This window comes from Melozone crissalis, unplaced genomic scaffold, assembly GCF_028551555.1.
Source record: "Melozone crissalis strain CALT ecotype California unplaced genomic scaffold, PUWL_Pcris_2 ptg000006l_1, whole genome shotgun sequence".
NCBI classification, from domain to species: Eukaryota; Metazoa; Chordata; class Aves; order Passeriformes; family Passerellidae; genus Melozone; species Melozone crissalis.
In genome coordinates this window covers 53,266,085-53,285,813 of record NW_026535784.1, presented here as the reverse complement: position 1 = coordinate 53,285,813, position 19,729 = coordinate 53,266,085, and the positions used below count along the sequence as shown (strand labels likewise).

The 19,729-nt window shown below is 41.0% G+C and overlaps 1 protein-coding gene across 5 annotated transcripts in view; it reads right to left on the bottom strand.

Moving 5' to 3' along the window:
• The window catches only part of DCLK2 (doublecortin like kinase 2), a 79,503-nt gene extending 73,695 nt beyond the window's left edge, over positions 1 to 5,808 (bottom strand). For 2 of the 5 annotated variants that reach the window (XR_008484092.1, XM_054292738.1), the window contains exon 1: positions 5,256 to 5,808. Coding sequence is in view for 3 of the 5 variants with exons in the window: in XM_054292738.1 (XP_054148713.1) it covers positions 5,256 to 5,670 (415 nt within the window). In the remaining 2 variants the exon portion in view is untranslated. The remainder of the gene's footprint in view (positions 1 to 5,255) is intronic. The other 3 variants (XR_008484091.1, XM_054292747.1, XM_054292730.1) reach the window with 2 other exon arrangements.
• Between the last annotated feature and the right edge of the window lie 13,921 nt (positions 5,809 to 19,729).

The following is a 19,729-nucleotide window of genomic DNA, read 5'->3' as shown; positions in this document are numbered from 1 at the left end:
CTCTTCACAGCACAAGTTTTGTGAGCCAAACCTCACTGCTAAACATTTAACAAATAGCCTAGAAATATCCAGCCTTTTTGTCCTTAACAAATAGAAACTACTAAAGAAATATTTACAGATATTTACTTTTCCCTAGCGCTAGGTTAGAAACCAACTGTTTCTAACCTAATGCATGTCACATATGCACATGTCGCAAACAACAAAAGGAATTAAGTGTGCAACACTCAAAAATCCTCAGTAGGGATATTTGAAACAAAAGTACCTGAATAAGATTTTCTGGCTTGCTTTTTGCAAGATAATAAGCACTGTCTCCTGAAAGTCACATAAAGGATCACTTTTTAAATGGCACTCTGCATAACAGAGAATGGTACAGCTGACAGGTAAAAACATCCCTAGGGAAGGAAAACAGTTTCCATATTTTTTAGGCATGTGTTCCCCTGTGAATCCCATAGGACAGGGCAGGTATCTACACAGATTTCACCTATTCACCTTATGTTCCTCGGCTTCTTTGGGTGCAACTCTTTAGCTTCAAAGCCACCAAAAGCTGCTTATTTAGCACAGCAAGGTAGTTATTAAGGCTACTGACCTTCTTTCTAACTTTAGGAAACTCACCAGAGTACCCTTTCCGTGTTCTGTAACACAAAGCCAAGCAGATTTCCGGAACAGCGTATTTACAGCATATATGACTGATCTAAAAATAAAATAACCCCTTTTATGAAGGATTGAGTTATTTCAATTTCTCTTTCCTTCCTTACTTTGAGCAACTTCCCTCCTCGTCAGTTTCATACAATTCACTTTCATATCACCTTTAATAACCCTGTATAAGTCATGATCTTTCCTCATCTACAGCACTCAGAATTCCCCATGCAGTTTTTAAAACCTGGGACGACTGGGATTTTAGCAGATGACTGCTATTATTTCTCTTTTGATTTGATTTAGACATTAAGATGTGTAGATTACAGCTTCCTACAGGCTTCCACAGAACAGCTGAGATTGGAAGAGACTCTGGAAGTTCAGCGCCCTGCTCAGGCAGGGTAAAAGCTCTCGGAAGACAGTCAATGCCACCGGGTATCAAACACACCTGACACCATGTGCCTTCTTCACAGAAACTAAAAAACCCTTTTCGGGTAAACTAGAATTCCCCCATCCATGAAACTAGGAATAGATGGTGATGGAACTGTTTTATTTTACTTGGATGGAAGTGAACTAAGAATTACTTCTGCATTTCACATCCACACCCCATTGCTCCAGAATTGTATCAGTACAGTGATTTGAACATATTTGAAGAATATGCTCTCAGTGTTATTTAATCCTTCTTTCATCCGCCTTTTTTATCCTTCTTTGTTCAACTTATTACATTTGCCTCTTGTTTTTTAAAGTGCTACAGCTTCTGGCTCTAGCACAGGAGGGTAATCATACCTTTTGAAATGAGCAAAAATACAAACTGCCTAATTAATTGGTGCTACCATCTGCTTGCCCTGACAAGAGAAAAGATATTCTTGACCTAATACAACAGTGCACATCAACCAAAGTCACAGGCACTTCATGCAGGATTAAAATGTAATATGCAGTAACAACTATGGTCTAAGGCAGAAAAAACTTGGACTGTTCAACACCTCATTTCAAAACACATTCTCTTACTCTGTGTTCGTGAGGCAGAGCTCTGTAAATCAGATATTGCCCTGTGCTAGGTGTCCTGGCCATGTATAAGGACTGCCCTGCCTCAAACCTTCCCACCTCCTGCCCAAGGACTTCCCTACAGATGCCTGTTGATTGTGTGCACAACCATGCAGACAAAACTCTTGACATTTTATAAAGGACTGTATTAATTACGCATTGTTGTTGAACGAACAAAGACTCTCAGCCATTTTTCTAGGGAACTAGGATTCCTATTAGATGCAAACCAAACGGAACTTCTCTTTCCAGGAATAAATTCTACACTTGCTTTCATCTCCCAAAATCCAACAATACCTCCCAGCTTTGCAGCAGACCTGTACAGTCGGGATTCTCCAGGTCCTTCATTAACAAGGCAGTGAAAACAAAGAGACAGAGCACAACCAACATCCACATACAACACATAGCTCAGGACTAAAGAGCTGCACAGCTCTATTACCATGGCATCACGCTTTAGGAAGCTTATATTTTCAAGGGAAACTGAAGGAAATAGACAAACATTTAAATAGCCAACTCTGGTAGAAAATAAAAAATAATCTACCTTTTAATATTTTATATTGAAGGGTAAGTATAAAATTACACGTGAAATGGTGTATTCTAAAATAAAAGTAGTGTTATGTCTGAGAGTAAAGCTGTAAGAAAGAACACCATAAGAAAGCATAACAGTCCCAGCCCCCACCTCCTCTCTGGATCTGCCTGCTCAAACAGATCTGAAGCAGACAATGAAATTCCACCCATTTTAAGGAAACAGTGAAAACTGTCAAACTCATAATGTTTCCTAATCTACAGGGGCTGAGAATATAAATTATATTTGCCTTAGGCTGGTCCAGCAGAGCATGCTTTTTTGATTGTCATATCCAGTTAAGAAAAGCAATATGCTTCATAAAATGGAGCTTCTATTTTTGACTAATAAACATGATCTGGTGCAATTTTTAACTGGCTCAACCCAGAACAGCAATATTTCATATCCTCAGTATGTCTTCATATCCTCAGTATGTCCATGCACCAGCTCTTTTTCTCTTAAAATGACAAGCAATAAAACAGATTGCCAAATACAGCCAAACTCAAAAAAACCCAACATTTATCAGTGACTCAGCTCAGTATGATATAGAATTTGATGTTGCCAGCTTTTATATCCCAGATAGATAAACAGCAAATAAGCCTTAAAGAGCTTGCCCTGTACTGGGACACGTCACTGTCCAAGAGCTACACACACAGGCTGGAGCTGAGGGAGGCTTAATGCAGATCTTGCTGGCTTGGCAAGGTTGGCAGAGCACTCACCTTCTGCTCACTGCAGAGATCTGCCACTATTGAACCTGAACTGCTGTGACTCCACGTCCCAGTTCAGGAGCACTGGGAAGGTGCCAAGAGAGCAGCGAGCTCGGTATTGCATCGCGCAGCCATGGCCCGTCTGGGGCTCAGCCTGTGGCTGGCACACACCACAGCACTTTATTTCAGTTTAATTTTCCTTTCTGAAAACATTGAAATACAGCAAAATACCACTCAAAACTACTTCTGGTGCTTCCGCAGGTCAAGCTTAGGTCAACACCAATGTTGGAGCATTTACTCAAGAGCAGAAATTCAAGCTTGCTGTGCAGTAACCATGAGAAATAAAGAACATGAACCCAAATCAAATCTCTTCCAGCACCTCAAGAACAAAACAGCTGGCAAAAGCCACAAATCATTTCAAGGAATGACAGATTCACTACTTGTTGGCTGTCCTTTCCTTCCTCTACATACTTTTCTTTCTCTGTGTGATTAGTCTTACACTGGTGAAGTTTTTAGCATGCTTACTGGAGAACATACTAATCCAATTATGGTGCTATAGGATTTTCTTAATGTTTCTGAGAGTTGTATTGGATAGATGACTAAGTCCTTGGGATTCTTTTTTCCCCCCTTTTATTTCATTGAGAAAGCATGGAAGTGGCATTTTGACTGTGACATTTATTTTGCTTTATTCTTCCAGTAAAGAGCCACATCAAAGGTTACAGTTTCAATGAGTATTTGAAGAGACAAATAGTAAGTTTTGCTTTCAATTATTAATTTATAGTTGTAAGAGTATATATGGCTGTCCAGCAAGTAATTCTGTCTTTGTTTCAAGTCATAAAAGTCTAATATCATTCCTGCTGCAACATTTCAGAAGTCACACCATGTTATTGCTAGTTTCATCTCCTTTTACTTCTGTGACCACTTCAGCATATCATATTTTTTTAAGGTGTCTAAATTAAACACCAAATCATGAAAGGTTTTTACTTACTTAATTTTTTTTACCACCACAGGGTCAGTATTTCACTCTACAACCACTTCATACTTCAGTTGTCAGTGTAAAACAGCCTTATAGTAGATCATGTAAGTCCTCAGCACTATGGCACTATCAGGAAGTGCCCTTCCATGCACATCTTTTTTGAGGGAGACTCATTTGGCACAGCACATTCTGCAGATCCCCCTTCCTCTTCCATGTTGTGAAGCAGCTGGTCCCTAACTCCCAATGTCCTTACTGGTGGATTAGATAAAGTTCTTCAGGTTCCCTTTCTCATCCAATTCTGCAGGTGTGATTCAGCACTGCTTTGAAAAGGAAAGCTTCCAAACCAAAGCTCAAAGGATAGGCAGCTGAAGACCTAGGATGCAGGAAGCATTGGGAGGCCTACAAAAAATCCCAGTTCTTCATTAATGCAAACCAGCTACACCTGGCACACAGAGTCAGAGGGTGGAAGACTGTGGTGGTAGATGATGTATTGAAAACAACCATCAAATGCAAATTCATTACAAACCTCTCAGCGTGCACCTGGGCATTTGGGAAGGAGGCAATGCTGAGCTCAAACTGTATTTTAAGACATCAGGTGAAAAGACTGGGGAATTCTGCTCCTCATTCCAATAATTATCACTCCCCACAAACAAGGGGCATATGTGTCATTCACAAAACAATATTTCTGGTCCCATTTTGAGACAGTCAAGCGCTGCTCTGTTCAGATTTGCAAGGTCTACATAACCTCAGCAGCTAAGTCCCATTATGAAAAGCTACTTAGGAACAACTCTAAAATACATCTGATTCCATAACATGCTTTTGAAAGTCAGGCAAGGTAGATAATTCTCTCTGTTAATATGGGCTCTGATCACATTTGAAACTAGGGCATTACACCTGTTAGTTTTAATAAATGGTGGGATATAGATACCCTTTTTTCACAGCACTGGGGCTCCTTCTGTGAATCCACTGTGAGTCAACAATGACACTTGGAGGATTACAGCATTTCCCTCTATTACAAATGGAAGGTAACCAAAAACTTCACAGCTCTTGCAGATGAAAAGAGCACCTGCTGCTTAACTACCATTGGAGTCAAGCCCGGTGCATGCAGATGGCAGCGCTGAAGGTGATGGGAGAAGTGAATGGTCCACACTGGGAAAACGAGGCCCCACTGCCCCTCACAACCCCGGCTACTTGCCCTCGCCCTCACGGGTTCTGCGGCCGCCAGTTGTCACAAGGCGACCTCTCCGCTTTGATCCGGGAAGGGACAGGGAAGCTCACCCCAAGGAGTGCCCACAACCCACCACCAGGTCCAGCCGGACCTTGGCACCGTCCTCACCTTCCACCAGCTCGTCCAGGCTGGTGAGCTTCTTGCTGCCATCGATGGTGTAGATGGTGCGGACGCCCTGGGGCAGGTTCACATTGTCCGACAGGGAGCGGGTGAGCTCCACCAGGAGGGCGTCGAAGGAGCGGAAGCGGTCGGGGGAGATGGCGTACACCAAGCCCTTGAAGTACCTGTCCCCGTTGCGGTAGAAGCGGGCTTTGCGCGCCTTCTTCTCGGAGCTGAGCGCCTGCAGGGTGCGGGTGCGGTAGAGGCTGCAGTGCGCGCTGTGCGCCGGGCTGGGCACCAGCCCGTTGCCCCGCGGCCCCGCGCCGCCGCCGGACCCGGAGCCTCCGCGCCGCGGCCCGGAGCGCTGCTGCCGCTTGTCCCGCTCCTCGAAGTGCTCCAGCTCGATGCTCCGGCTGCTCGCCATGGGGAGCCGCCTGCCCGCCCTCCCAGCTCCGCTACGGGAGGGCTGCTACGCCCGCCCGCCGCGCTCGCAAGGGCTCGGGCCGCCTAGAAGAGCATCGCGCCCGGCCGCTCTGGCCGGGAGGGCTGCGGCTGAGCGCGGCGCCCGACCTGCCCGGCCAGCGCAGCCCCGGCCCCGCCGCTGCCCGCTGCGGCGCACAAAAGCATCCCTCACGGCCGAGCGCGGCGCACCCCGGCTACGGGCGCTGCCGGGGGCCGGGCGAGAGGCTCGCAGGAGCCCCGCGGCCGCGCCCCCGCGCCGTGCCCATGCGGGCTCGCACAATGCGCGGGTCCCCGCTCAGCCCCTTCCCCGCCGGCTCCGCCGGGCAGCAGCGGCGGCGGCGGGCCCGGAGCGCCAATTCCCGCAGCGGGGGCAGCAGCACCGCCACTGGCGCGGAGAGCGGGCAGCGTCCGGCTCCCGGCGGGGAAGCAGCCGCAGCAGATCCGGCGGGAGCGGCGCTGGCGGCCCGGCCGTGGAGCGCAGCGGAGCCCGAGCCCGAGCCGGAGCCGAGCGGGAGCGGGCGGGGCTCCTGCCGGGCCGGGCGGGAGCGGGGGCGGCGCCAGCTCGGAGCGCGTCCGGCGCGGGGGCGGGAGCGCCGTGGGAAGGGTGGGAGAGGCAGGAGCGGGCAGTGGGAAGGGGCTGTCGTAGGAAGGGGGAATTTGGAGGCGCAGTTTCCCGTTGGGTAATGCTGCCCTTCTGTTGGTCCTCCAAGGGCCGCCCGCCCCTCAGGCGCACCCGCGGAGCTGCCCGCCAGCCCTCTCCCGGCTTTACGTGGGTCAGTCACTGCGTTAAAACGCTGAAAATGCTCCTTCTGTACGGCCCTCAGCCCAAAATACATCCCAGGGGACAGGAGACTGTGCATCCCTGTCATTTATTGGTGGAACTACTTTAAAGGGCATGTAGCGATAGGACATGGGGTAATGGATTCAAAGTGAGAGTAGGTGATGGATGGATGGACGGACGGACAGATAGATAGAAAGAATGAATATTGGGACTAAATTCTTCCATAAGATGATGGTGAGGCACAAGGCTGCCCGGAGAAGCTGTGGCTGCCCCATCCCTGGAAATGTTCCAGGCCTGTTGGAACGGGGCTTTGAGCAAACAGGTGCAGTGAAAGGCATCCTTTCCCATGGCAGAGGGCTTGGAACTAGATCATCTTTGAGGTCCCTTCCAACCCAAACCATTCTGTGATTCTATGATTTTCCTTGTGCATTTGCCACCACCTCTCCCTAAGGAGTCAAAGCCATTCACACAGCCTAAACCTCCTAAATGTGCTGCAACCCACATTCCATGGCTTCCCCAGGCACCTTCTCAGTGCTCTTGGGGTTGCTCAAGTCAAATTCGCTTTTCATAGAAATGGCCAACAAATGCACTGAAATGGATGCAATTTCAACTTTTTTCCCAACGTATTCTCAGCCACTACGGAACATATTTTCTTTCTTGGCACAATGAGAATTTAAATAAATGTAAAAGCTTTTATAAGTACATACATGTTTTTGGGGTTTTTTTACATCTCTTAAAAAAAAAAAAAGAGATATTGCAGTTGCAATGTTGCAAGTTGCAGTTGTGTTATGTCATTACAGGTATGCTCTGCTGTCCAATATTCTTTGCCACACTTCTGATGGATTTGTTATTTTTCTCTTTTTATGTTTTGAAATACCAATAAAACCAAGCACTTTCTTACCATTATTACAAAGCAGATTAGACAATCTAGCTACAATATTCTAAAGATGATACATAGAAAACATCAGTGAAATTACTCTTTATTGAAGTACCAACTTCTGTGGTGCCTGAAAACCTCCACAAGAAAAAAGAAGAGATAAACCATAGAGCCTGATTATCTCCTCTGGTGGTAAAATCAACAAAAGGAGCTGAATGAGAGGGAATTTTGTTACAGTCAGGGCATGAATACACTTGTTAAGATTAGACACGCAGGTCTTGCCTAGGAACCAGGACCCAGAAGCCACAAAATACAAACAACTTTTTAGACTGGTTTTGATATATAGTTTCTAGTCTTGATTACAGGCAATGTTACACAGAGAAATTTCAAACTGATGTGTGTAACTTTGCTCCAAAGTGGATGGGTCTCAGCTACAAAGTTACATTTTTTTCCAAATTGTTCCAAGTTGAATGGCCATGTCTGGCCTTTACAGAACAAGTCACATTTTAAGTTCAAACCTCAGCAGATGGTCATTTGGACTAACCTTTTTCCATTTGCTCAGAAGCAGGCCACAAAAGCCCAGGGAAGTTTAATCCCCTCCTCATACACAACTTTTGTCTCTCTGAGCTGCTAACTATTGCCACAGGACAGTACTCAGCTGTGTGCAGAGGACTCATGCAGACTAATATGCAAATACATTAAAGCTAAAAGGGAATTCTCAAGTTTTCACCAGGAAAATTCTCTGTCCTCCTCAAAGGGAATTCATGCTACAGAGAACTTTTGATGTCTGTAGAGCAACTATGTTTTGTAGAGTATATAAACATGAAATTGACTTCTGATCTGTAAAACTAAACTATTTCTATATTAAGAGGCTATTTACAAAGAGGTTGGGATTAGATCTGCATGTGTAACTGCGGAGGAAATTCAACATGGTCCTACAACTTGTGCTGGTTTTGTTTTTGTTTTTTTTTTTTTTTGTCCTCCTCAGATGTTATGGATATTTTTAGTAAGATCTGTAAGCCCCTGTTGCACAGTGCTTCCATTGGTGTGCATGCTTTGCCTTTTCTTTGCCACGTTGCTACAGAGTTATCTGTAGCCAAACAGATGTTTTAAAAGACTTTACAAGATCAGGGCAATTCATTATAACCCCAAAACAGCCCCATTTGCATCCGAAGGACATTTGTTGTTAGGGTTTGGAAAATTAATGTGATTAACGTGCAGTCCTGTATGGAGCTGACCTATGGAATCCCGTTGTCTTCCTCCAAATGGGGTTGACAAATTAGTGGTTCACTTTACAGCAGGCAAGGTTACATGTATAAATGATACCTTGCTTATTAACCTAAATCTCCAGACACTGTTAAAATGTGATTGTCATTCATTCTTGTGATATTCTTAGTCTGTAAATATACATTTCCTGTTTGAATAGAAAAGAGCTTGCTGTTTGCATGTCCAGCTAACTAATCAGTTCTCTCACCTGACTTTGTTTTTCTCTTTTCTATTTTATTGTGCTAGGCATAATGAATTCTTGGTTAAAATCTCATCTTGTATCTAGAAGAGCTCCTGTGTGGTTTTGTAGATTGATGGGTTGTTTTAAAACAAGCAAGCCCTGTGAGAAGTTTCTAAAAGGAAACTAAGAAAAGTTTACCATCATACACAATGTCTTTTTTCCTTCTGTTACCTGAACTCTTTACCATCCTGGTTGTAATCAGTGACATCCAAGTTACTCAGAACATTTAATAGGATTGATAGGTGAGAATCAGTTCAGAATTAGAGTTTGCAGTGGGTGGTATTAGGAAAAAAGTATGTCTCTGGCCTTTACATTTAGCTCATTGATTTCACCTTGAAAATAATAATACATAATGTTACTAAAGAAGGAAAAAAAAAACACCACAAACTTGGGGTCTGTTGATTGAAGATTTTATTTATGGAAAATATTTTTTTAATAATTCAATAAGGAAAAGTTTACTTGTAGCACCAAGGATACAAAATTTGAGTATTTAAGCAATTAGATGATCATTTGCAATGATTCATTTTCAACCCAAGAATGTTAAAATGCTTTTAAAATATTCATACATTAAAATAAACCCAAAAGTTTAAGCAACTTGACCAAGTAGCAGAGAAATATATCAATGTAAATGTAGGTGGAATAAGGAAGATGTTCAGTCCTCAGTGAGCCAGCTGTGCCCAGGTGCCCGAGAAGGCAATGGCATCCTGGCCTGTATCAGCAAGTGTGGCCAGAAGGAGCAGGGCAGTGACCATACTTGGTACTGCTGAGCCTGCACCCCAAATCCTGTGTCCAGCTCTGGACCCCTCACTACAGGAAAGACATTGAGGTGCTGGACCCTGTCCAGAGAAGGGAAATGGGAGCTGGGAAGGGTCTGGAGCACAAGTCCTGTGAGTAACAGCTGAGGGAGCTGGGGGTGTTTAGCCTGGAGAAAAGGAGGTTCAGGGGAGACCTCTCTATCCCCCTGAAAGGGAGTTATAGCCAAGTGAGGGTCACTCCCTCCTCCCAGGTAAACAGGGGTAGGACAACAGGAAATGGCCTCAGTTGCACCAGAAAAGGTTTATACTAGATACCAGGAAAAAAATTCTTCACTGAAAGGGTAGTCTAGCTTTGGAAGAGGCTGCCCAGGGAAATGGTGGAATCACCATCCCTGTAGGTACTTAAAAGATGTGTAAATGTGGCACTTGGGGACATGGTTTCATGATGGACTTGGCAGGGCTGGGTCAGCAGTTGGACAGGATAATTCTAAGGATCATTTCCAATCAAAATAATTTTATGGTTTCATAATCTCATTATGAAGCTGTTCTTACATTAGCACTTCTTGATGAATGGGAATGTGAGCATGAGTGTTGTTGGATATTGAATTATCTCTATACAACTTACTGGATCATAGGGAAATGACTGAGTCCAAGATCTGTGATAAGTCTGTGTGAGCATTTATCAGGCCTCAGAATTATTCACTGGTTTTGATAAATTAGATGAAAATGCCATAGAAGATCATTTACTTTTTTAAATTACTTTGTACGCTTCCCAAAGGACACCTTTGTCTTTAAATTTGTCTTTAAGAATATTTCTGTACATCTATTTAAGATTTTTGAAAGCAGTAAAGAACCATATGAATAAAAGCCATATAAAACCAATGTTGAACCTGAAACAAAAAAATGTGGAGAAGAAAAGATCCTCACATTAATATTTTATTTCAATTTGCTGTACCAAAGAATACTTAAATGTATCAAAACCCTTCCCAGCAAGGTCCTGGGAAAGGACCCATAAAGCCTCCTTATGGCTGGGATTTCATGTCAGCCAGTAGCTGCTCAGATGAGGTTTTTTTTGTCTTCATATCCAGTATATTTTTCTTCCAGATTAGCATATTTCTGCAGAACATCTCTAGCACTTTGCTAATATTCAGCAGAGACATTCTGTCCCATTCTCCTGTCCCTGATGTAGGAATGCATGAGGGAATGGGATGCTACCTGTACCCAGAGCAGCATGAATGAAGTTGTAAAATGTTCTCCAAATAGATAAATACATCATGCAAGCCTAGTTTTTATGGTGTAGTAAACATCATGGAAGAGCTAGGATACCCTCCCAACAGATTCCTTCTGAAGTCAACTGAGATCTCAGCCCTTCTGCACTCCATTAAAATTCAGCTCCTGGTTATAAGTGATTGTTCAGTGACATGAGGTAATAATCTTCACCCACTCAAGTTAGATCAGAGATGATCACCACATTAAATAAATTGAGTATGGTTTTTTGTGACATAAATAAATGCCCAACTCCATATGCCCATACTGGTGGATTACATAAAGGTCTCCAAGTTCTTCTGTCATTAAATTCTCCAGGTGTGATTCAGCATTTATTTGAAAAGGAAAGTTTCCAAATCAAAGTTCAAAGGATGCACAGCTGAAAGCCTAAAAAGGAGGAGGCATTAGAACACCTACACATTCTATGTCTTTGCTAATGAATCTGCATTGCAAGATATTTGTGAACTCCCTTTTTTCCCAACAGTTCAAGGCTGTTATATTGACTTCTATGACTCATTTAGGCTTTGCATATGGCCAATTTTATCTATCAAATACCTCTGTAACTGAACAAAAATAGCTTAAAATTTAGATAATTTGAAGAGAAGAAAGGCATGATTTACAGACAAAGAAACCTTTTACTCATCTATTTTCTTGTAGCATATTTAGAAAGAAGTCATTAGGGTTTTAAAAACATCTCTATTACCTTTTTTTGCTACTAACCCCATCATCATTTTTGTAGAAGCATTAATAATTTTAATTCCATTTGTTGCTGTTTCATTACAATACATCAAATTTCTATATTTTCAATAGAAACATCTGTGTGAATAGTTGCTGTAATTCTGGTTGGACAATCCACGATCCAGGATTAAATGAATCATTTAATCTGTTGTTTTACTTAAAAAGTATGATTATTCATATGGTTTTAAAATTAGGAGAAATGTGGGATCTTGAAAAAACCCTTAAGAACTATGTTATTTCAGATGTTAAATAACTTATAAGGACAATATTCCAATAATTCTTTCAATAGTTATTTTGTCAATAGTTATTTTAGTGAATTACCAATCTAATTAAAAATGAAAAATTAATGTGTTTTCTGAGACAGCTACTTCAGCAAAGATATCTAAGGTAAACTGATGCCTCAAACCTGGTGTCAACTAGAGATGAAAACAGTGTAGCAATACCTATTCTGAAACAAGTGAACTACGAAAGGAAAAAATATAATTTTATAATATGATGGTTACTGAAGCAAAGCACAGAATTCTCTCATCTACACTCCTATTCCTTGATGGCTTTTTTCTCACCCACCTGGGGCTGCTGCCCTTATTTGAATCTGATATTTGCAAATTGGAATCTGGCAATTTTCTTGGTAGAATAATAACCCTAACCTCCAAAAATGTCATAGAGCAGGAAGTTAATATTGCATATTTAGGTTGCTTTGAGAACAAACCCATTGTATAGTGTAGCTATATACCAAGAGCATCAGCAGGCAATAGAACAACTGCAGAGAATGAAATGAATAATAATTTTCCCCCTTGCTTTCTTCCATGTCACAGTTGACTTCACTGGCTTTAGGGGCCTGTTCATCCAAGGAATGATTTTTTGTAAAACGGGAGGAGAATGTACAAATTACTTCTATTGATAACATGGCCAAGATGCAAGAAAAGGTGAGGTACCACATTGAATCAGAGCAGTTGGTACAGCTGTCAGCAAAAGGACAGATTTTCAAGCCCACGAGCCTCTTTCGCACCCAAAAAGCAGCAATATATTAGCACCATTTAAAACCAATGTTGCTCTAAGAAAAATTACTTGAGCAATCAATTTTTGTTAATCAAAGTCAAGATCAGAGTGGCATATTTGCAAGAGAAAAGCAGCAGATTTAGAAGCCTTGTGATGCAGAGAGTAAAATAGGTGATTGTGGCTTGTGGGAGGTAGAGGCAGAACAAGGAGCTGCCTTGAAGAAGAACACTGGGTGTAAAAGAGACCTCCTGACTTTACACTGGATCTGTGAATTCCAATACCTGGAAAAAATAGGAATTTTATCTCTTAGGTTTACTTTCTGGCTGGACCCTGCAACTCCCTTGAGGATTTTCAAAATCATAATTAATGCAGTATAGAATGGTGATGCTTTACAGAAATACCTTGAAGACTGGAGAAGTGGAATGACTAGTAGAAGTAAAGGTGTAAAGTCATATATATATAAGGATTTTTTCTATTCCAACATGGAGTAGAAACTCACCACTGGGAAACAGAAGAAAAGAAGGGGGGGGATTTACTGTTGATCAGTTTTGGCCAAGCTGCAAGAACAGTAAATGCAGCCTTTCACTTAAGAATTAAGTTATTTATTTTATTCTGAAAGTCTCCCTGCGCTATTTTTAATTAAATACCACATCTGATCTGAAGATGATCAGATGTGGTATTTAATTAAAAAATAGCGCAGGGAGACTTTCAGAATAAAATATTGCTGAATATAACTTAAATTCTTTTAAAGAATAATCAAATTTTATTTATATAAGAGTAAGCAAGCTTTTATTTCTTGTCTGTTGATATGTTTAGGGTAAGCATGGCATTGTCTGTGGATGCATATCTTACTTTCAAAGCCTTTATATGGGCCTTATCCATGTTGCTGCTTGGCTGTGGAAGTCCTCAGCCATAGGATATTCCCAGTGATAGACTTTATAAAGTGTCAGAGCCTCAACTTGTTTTGTACTGTACAAATACAGTGATGGTGATTATCAGGACGCGTTGCAAAAATTACTGATGACAATTTTATAACATTAATTAAAGATCTGTCCCCTAGCCAGCCACTGAGGAAGACTGAGTTGTATCCCCTTAGAGTGTTCTCACTTTTTGTGTGCTAACATATGCTCTGTGCATATCACTAGAGACTGATTTCAGCTGAGTGCTCTAATAACTTGTTTTAGAGAAAGGTGTTTTTCCGGAGGTGAGATATCAAGCCCAATCCTGGCCTTCCAGGCTTATGTGACTTCTCTAGTAATTATGGTGTGATTATTTGCATGTTTGTTGTCAGATTTACTGGAGAGTACTGCTGCTGTTTTGTCCTAATTACCAGCAAAGGTTTTAGTTAACTTCAGCAGAATTATTCTGTCTGTTCATCGGCACAGTACAAAATGAAGTTGAGTCAATAAGGTCAGCTCCTGTACAGGAAAGAGAAAGCAGCCACTTGGCTTTCATGTGATGAGAGTGTTGCTTTAGTTTTTAAAAGGAAGTCAGATTCAGTGCTGTAAAAATCCTTAATCTTCTCCTGTTCTTTCTCTATCAGTCATACTTTAGTTGGCGTGTTTTTGTACTCTTTGTATCTCTGACAAGAAATCTATACATTTGACTTCTTGCTGCCAGCAAAGCCATTTGCATTAGGAGCAGGATGATGTCTCTCAACTACTACAGCCAGCATGGTCGAAGTTGTGTGGGAACTTTGCCAGATTGAACTTTTGGCCTTAATAAAATAATGGAATGCTGCTTTGGGGCTTAATTTTTGGCAGTAACATTGTGAATATCACATTTCTTTTCTTCAGATGACTTAGATTGAGAATATTACTGCCTTATGACTTCTTATTTTAATGTTTCCTTTAAGACATTTTTTTCTTTCCTGACAGGCCTGGAAAGAAAAAAACAATCTGATTCATCAATAAATAAGGAAACCATGAGAAGTAAATGGAAGAAATCTTGGTGAGTCTTTCTGATCCTGGTACTGTGTATAGGCTTGAAAGTGAACAATTAGCTGCAAAACCAGTCATGCTTCTTCCAGACAGAGTAGCAGTGTGTGTTGATTTGTAGAGAGCTGGAAATAATATAGAATTAAAGCATTTGCATAGAGATTGTCAGGTGCAGCCAACTCTTATTCTTGAGAAGGCAGAACCTTAAGCAAAATAATTTCAAGGTCAGTTGTGACTCAGTTAGGAATAATTCTTATTTAGACTTCTAGCTGAGAGGCAGAGGAGATGAGGGGAGCACAGATGAAGGGGCACAGAAGTTGATTGCTGACAAAAGAACAGCTATGGCTACAGGCACAAAGTAACCTTGGGCTGCTCCAGAGTCCCCAGTACATTTGCTGAGCCTGAATTTGGAACAAAAGTAATAATTTTGAACCTTTTTTTTTCCCTTGAAGGAAGTTCAGATGCTAGAGTTTAATTGGAAATGAAGTCTTCTTGGAGAACTTAAGGTATTTTCATTATGAACGTCCTCAAACCTCAGAAATGGGAGATTTTAAATGCAGTATAACCCTTTGGTTCTCTGGAAGTAGAGAAGCAAACCTTTCCCAGAGTACTCAGTCTTAGCTCTTGGTTCTTTCCATAACCACAATGGATTAAGTGCCACGAGAACACTGAAAGGACTTAGTGCTAAACCCAGAGAGGTTACATTCCCAGGAATTTGTCTGGAAGGGGTGTGCCTGCAAATGGTAATTCATCAACTGATAAACCTGGCCCATGCGTTTGCAGAACGGAACATAAATACTGCTGACAAACACAAGAGTCCCAATAAAGTGTCCTGGGAAGGCTTTTCCCCTCACCATTAAATGTTTGGGGCTTTTTTCCCCCCCAGAATTAGAAAGTTTCTTAGTCACTCCTCTATTGTTCTCCTGCCATACACAGAAAAAAGCCAGAATGACTTAGGCACAGGGAAAATAAAAACCATTCACAGCTACTCAGTTACAAACACAGAGGTGTTCTATGTCTTTTTGCCCCAGTGATGTAAGTCACTGGATCTAGACTATTGTGTAGAAGCCAGGGGTGAATTCTAATGGTGAGAAAAATCTATGAAAAAATCTTTTCAGGAACAACTTCTCTTTTCTAGTAGAGATCTCTTAGGAAACATGGTAGCTCTTACTGGACTTTATTAAAAATGAAAGTTTTATCTCTGTATATTTTATATCTACACACACACGCACACACATATAGTGTCAGTGTGTGTTCTGCTTTATAGAACAGCAACTGTAACACCTGGAAACGAGTAGTTAGCCAGAGCAGATAACAGGGAATTAGGCTATTAATCTGCTTAACAAGGACATATGCCAAAGGAGTTTAAATTGTGCTAGTTTGCAGTTCTATTCTTATGTAAGAGGCATTAAAATTTAGCAAGATGTGCAGGGGTAAAAAAGAATATAAGGCTATAGTTCATTCAAAGTCTAAATGCAAGTGCAGCAACTGTCCCATTTCAGAATTTTGCCCATTAATAGACAGGATTGTGGTCCAATATGAGCTGGGTTTACACCAGCTGGGATGGTATAGACTTGATTGATGTGCAAAGCTACATTTTTCAGTAGATATTCCATCTGTTCTCTTGTCTGATCCTCTACTGGCAAATTAGTCATGAGAGTCTGCTGTTATTATACTATGGAAATATTTCTAGTTTGATTTTCTAAAATTTTAATTCTATTTTAGTTGGGCAGTTGTGTCCCCCACTGACACTTTTGTTTTGAATGGCAAGAAAACAACTTTGCTGTGAGCATGATGGAACTTTTGCCACCCTGCTGCTCATTTACTCTGGGGCAGGTAACTCTCACAGAGACTTGGTGACCTCTGAAATTGCAGGTCAGTATTCTTTGGCCTGGGAGCATCAATTATTGCATGTTGTGGAAATGTTGTGGAAATGTTGTGGATTGAACAAGGAGAATAGAGAGAGGATTAATATTTAGTTCGGGAAATATTTCTTACGCGAAAACCTTAAGAGATAAAAGATCATAATATTGGTTTTATTTTGGATCTTTTGTTTGTTTTGGGTTTTTTTGTTTGTTTGTCTGTTTTGGTTGTTTTAACTTGGTTTGATTTTTTTTAAAATTTAATCCTTCCTCCCCTCTAGAAGATTTTCAAGCGCAGGGAGAAAAGGTGGCACCAACTTTGCAACATCTGTTTTTATAGATGATACATGGGTTAAATACTGCTCAGCCAGTTGCTGGATGGTGGTGGTTTTGTCAGGATCTGAGGAAAAACCATCTTCTGAGAGTCGTGTTTGTAGTCAGGGGAAGACTGGTTGTGCCGGTATCGGGTTTGGTCAGATTACTCTGCCATCTTGTGGGTAACTCGAGGATGTGGAGGATTCTTTATTATTTACTCTAGAAATATAAGATTTATATCTCTGTAGTTCAATATTTGCAGGAAGAAAATTTTGGTACTGTTATAAGAGAGGATCAAAGGTGAAAAGAACACAATTTCCAAATGTATCGGGTTCTTTGAGCTAATTGCATGTTTGTATCCTATTATGCAGCTTAGTTAATTCTCCCTTTTTCATCTCTTTTCTTAAATTAAGGAAAGCATTTACTACCTGTGGCATTGAACAGCAATAAAAAGGCAAATTTAAATCATATTTTCTGGAGTACAGTTCTTTGTCTATTAGGAAAAAAAAAAAAATCAACAAACACCCCCCCAGGAAAATAGAACAAACAAACAATCCATCTCCTGCTTTTTTGTCTTATATATTCCTGTCCTGCTCTTCTTCAATCCTCTGGTGTGTTGAGCTGTTTCACAGCAAATTATTGGACATTTCTCTACTGAGAGCTAGGAAGAGCTGCAAGAAGAGCTTATAGATAACCACAGAATTTTGTAGCTCACAAATTGGGTCTAGCTTGCTGTATCTCAGTCTATGTGCTGTTATCTACTGAAAATAAACAGGTGATTTGTGTTGTGTACATTTCTGATGGTAAAAAAAATAAAGGCATAGGGAAAGGCTGCTTGATGTTGTAGACATCAACACAGCACATTAAACTTGATGAATCAAGACCCATCTCTTTGTGCAATTCAGAAGAATAACATTTGGAAGGCACTGGGTAAATTCTTGTTGCCTTATTGGTATTGCACAAGTGTGCAGGCTCTAGCTGAGAGTAAGGAATTGTAAGAAGTGATATCCAAACATATCATAAAATCATAGAGCAGTTTGGGTTGGAAGGGGCCTTTAAAGGTCATCCAGCCACCCAATCCAACCCCCTCTGCAATAAGAAGGACATCTGCAACTAGATTGAATGTGTGTGTGTGTGTATATACATACATACATAAATATGAAACAATTTCTAGTACCCAAAGAGTTTACCTTTAAAGTGGGCCAGGAAGGAGAAGGGAAGAAGAAAGGATATTTTATCTTAATTTTAAAACAGGGAATGAGTACAGCACTGTTGTGGTGAGTCTGCTAGACCTTGAACTTGTATTTCCTTTTCCCCAGACCCCTTGCATCTTTACACTTTTATGTACTGTGAATTATTTACAATGGCAGCAGATCAACAGGAAAATAATACTGGTTAAGGGTAACAAAGCAGCTCTAAAATCCAGTTTAAAGAAAAAAATCCCTAACCTTTCTACCTTTCTCTGAAGCTAGCAAACAAGCAGACTCACCCTTACAGGCTACTGCTCCTCAGCATGCTTTTATGCTTTTTCTCTGATGGAAAACAGAGGGAAAATAAGTATTAAAAAAAAAAAAAAAAGCTGCACAAAAGATGTTCATAGTTTCTTTTGAAGGAGGCCCTAGAGGCTGTGACACAAGATAGCTGCTTCTCCTAAGGACCCAGAGTTATTTGCTGGAGAAATATCCCTGCGTACTTTGTTCCTCTTCTCAAAGGAAACAGAGCTTATGTTTGGTTCTTATTAGAAAATAGAGAGGTTCTGATAGGTTCTGTCAGTTTTATCTCTGCTGCTTAAAGCTGACCCTTCCCCAGGTGTCTTTGTCTCTGAAAAAAGTTAATTTTCCTGTCAGCTCTTCAGCTCCCTCTGTTCCCTACCTGAGGTACTACCTGTGGTATTCCGTTTGCTGGTGAATTAATCAACTACAGCAGACTCTGAACTGCGTCATTGGAGTAGTTTTATAGGTTTTCTTTTCTTGATTTTTATGGGGGAAAAGCTTTTTGTAGAAGGGAAGATTGTAAGTGATATTACCTGCTTAATCAAGTGAACCCAGGTTCAAAAGGTTGTACATTAAAAGACGTGTAATTGATTTTTAGCTGTATATGGGGAAAAACTTCACAGATCCCAGACTTCTTATTAATCTCATCAGAAGTGGGTTTTGTGATTTGCTGTTGTGGTTAAATAGTTTGTTGGACTTCTAAGAGAAAGCAAAACTGGAAAAAACAAGCAGTAGTGAAACAGAAGGTTAAAATAAACAAAGAACTAAAAGAGCTAGAGAAATCACTCTCTGCTTCTCGAGTAACAGTACTGTAATTGATGTGCAAAAATGAGAATTTACATTAAATTTTCTAAAATTTAGTTTGGAAGAAAGTCAAAATTAAAATAACTGGAATAACTTTTAAGACGTTGTAGTGGCAAAGTTTTTCTCTTACAAACTTTGCAGAGAAAGCAGGAACAGGACAAGAATGTTGAAGCTTGAACATGGTCAGCAAAACCCCAGGCATCAGACAAATCAGAAGCCATGTTGTCCTTGCTAAAAGGCAAATGAGATAATTATGAAAACATAGCTACATCAACAAAAGCCAGAGGATTTGCAAAGTAACTGCTCAGAGTCATTGTAAAGAAAAAAAGTCATAATTTTGCAGAGCTGGAGTAAAATCCACTTACTCAGAGCAATGTGATATCAGAAAAGATACTGGTACCAGCCACCTGGTGTACTGTATTGCAAAATATTAGCTGAATTAAAAGTAACTGTATTTTTGAATTTATATAATTCTTCTGGTCATCTAACAAGACATTAAGCTCTTTTTTTTCAGCTCTTTTGGTTCAGATCCTTACTACAAGGTCGTCTGCCTCTTTGCCTTAAAATATATCCATTCTATCCTGCTTCACAGCTAATATTTTCTATGCTCTCAAATACTTTTCCCAGGGTAGAGAAACCAAACTGTTTTGACAGAATGCTGACAGACCTCCAAACAAAATTGCAGCA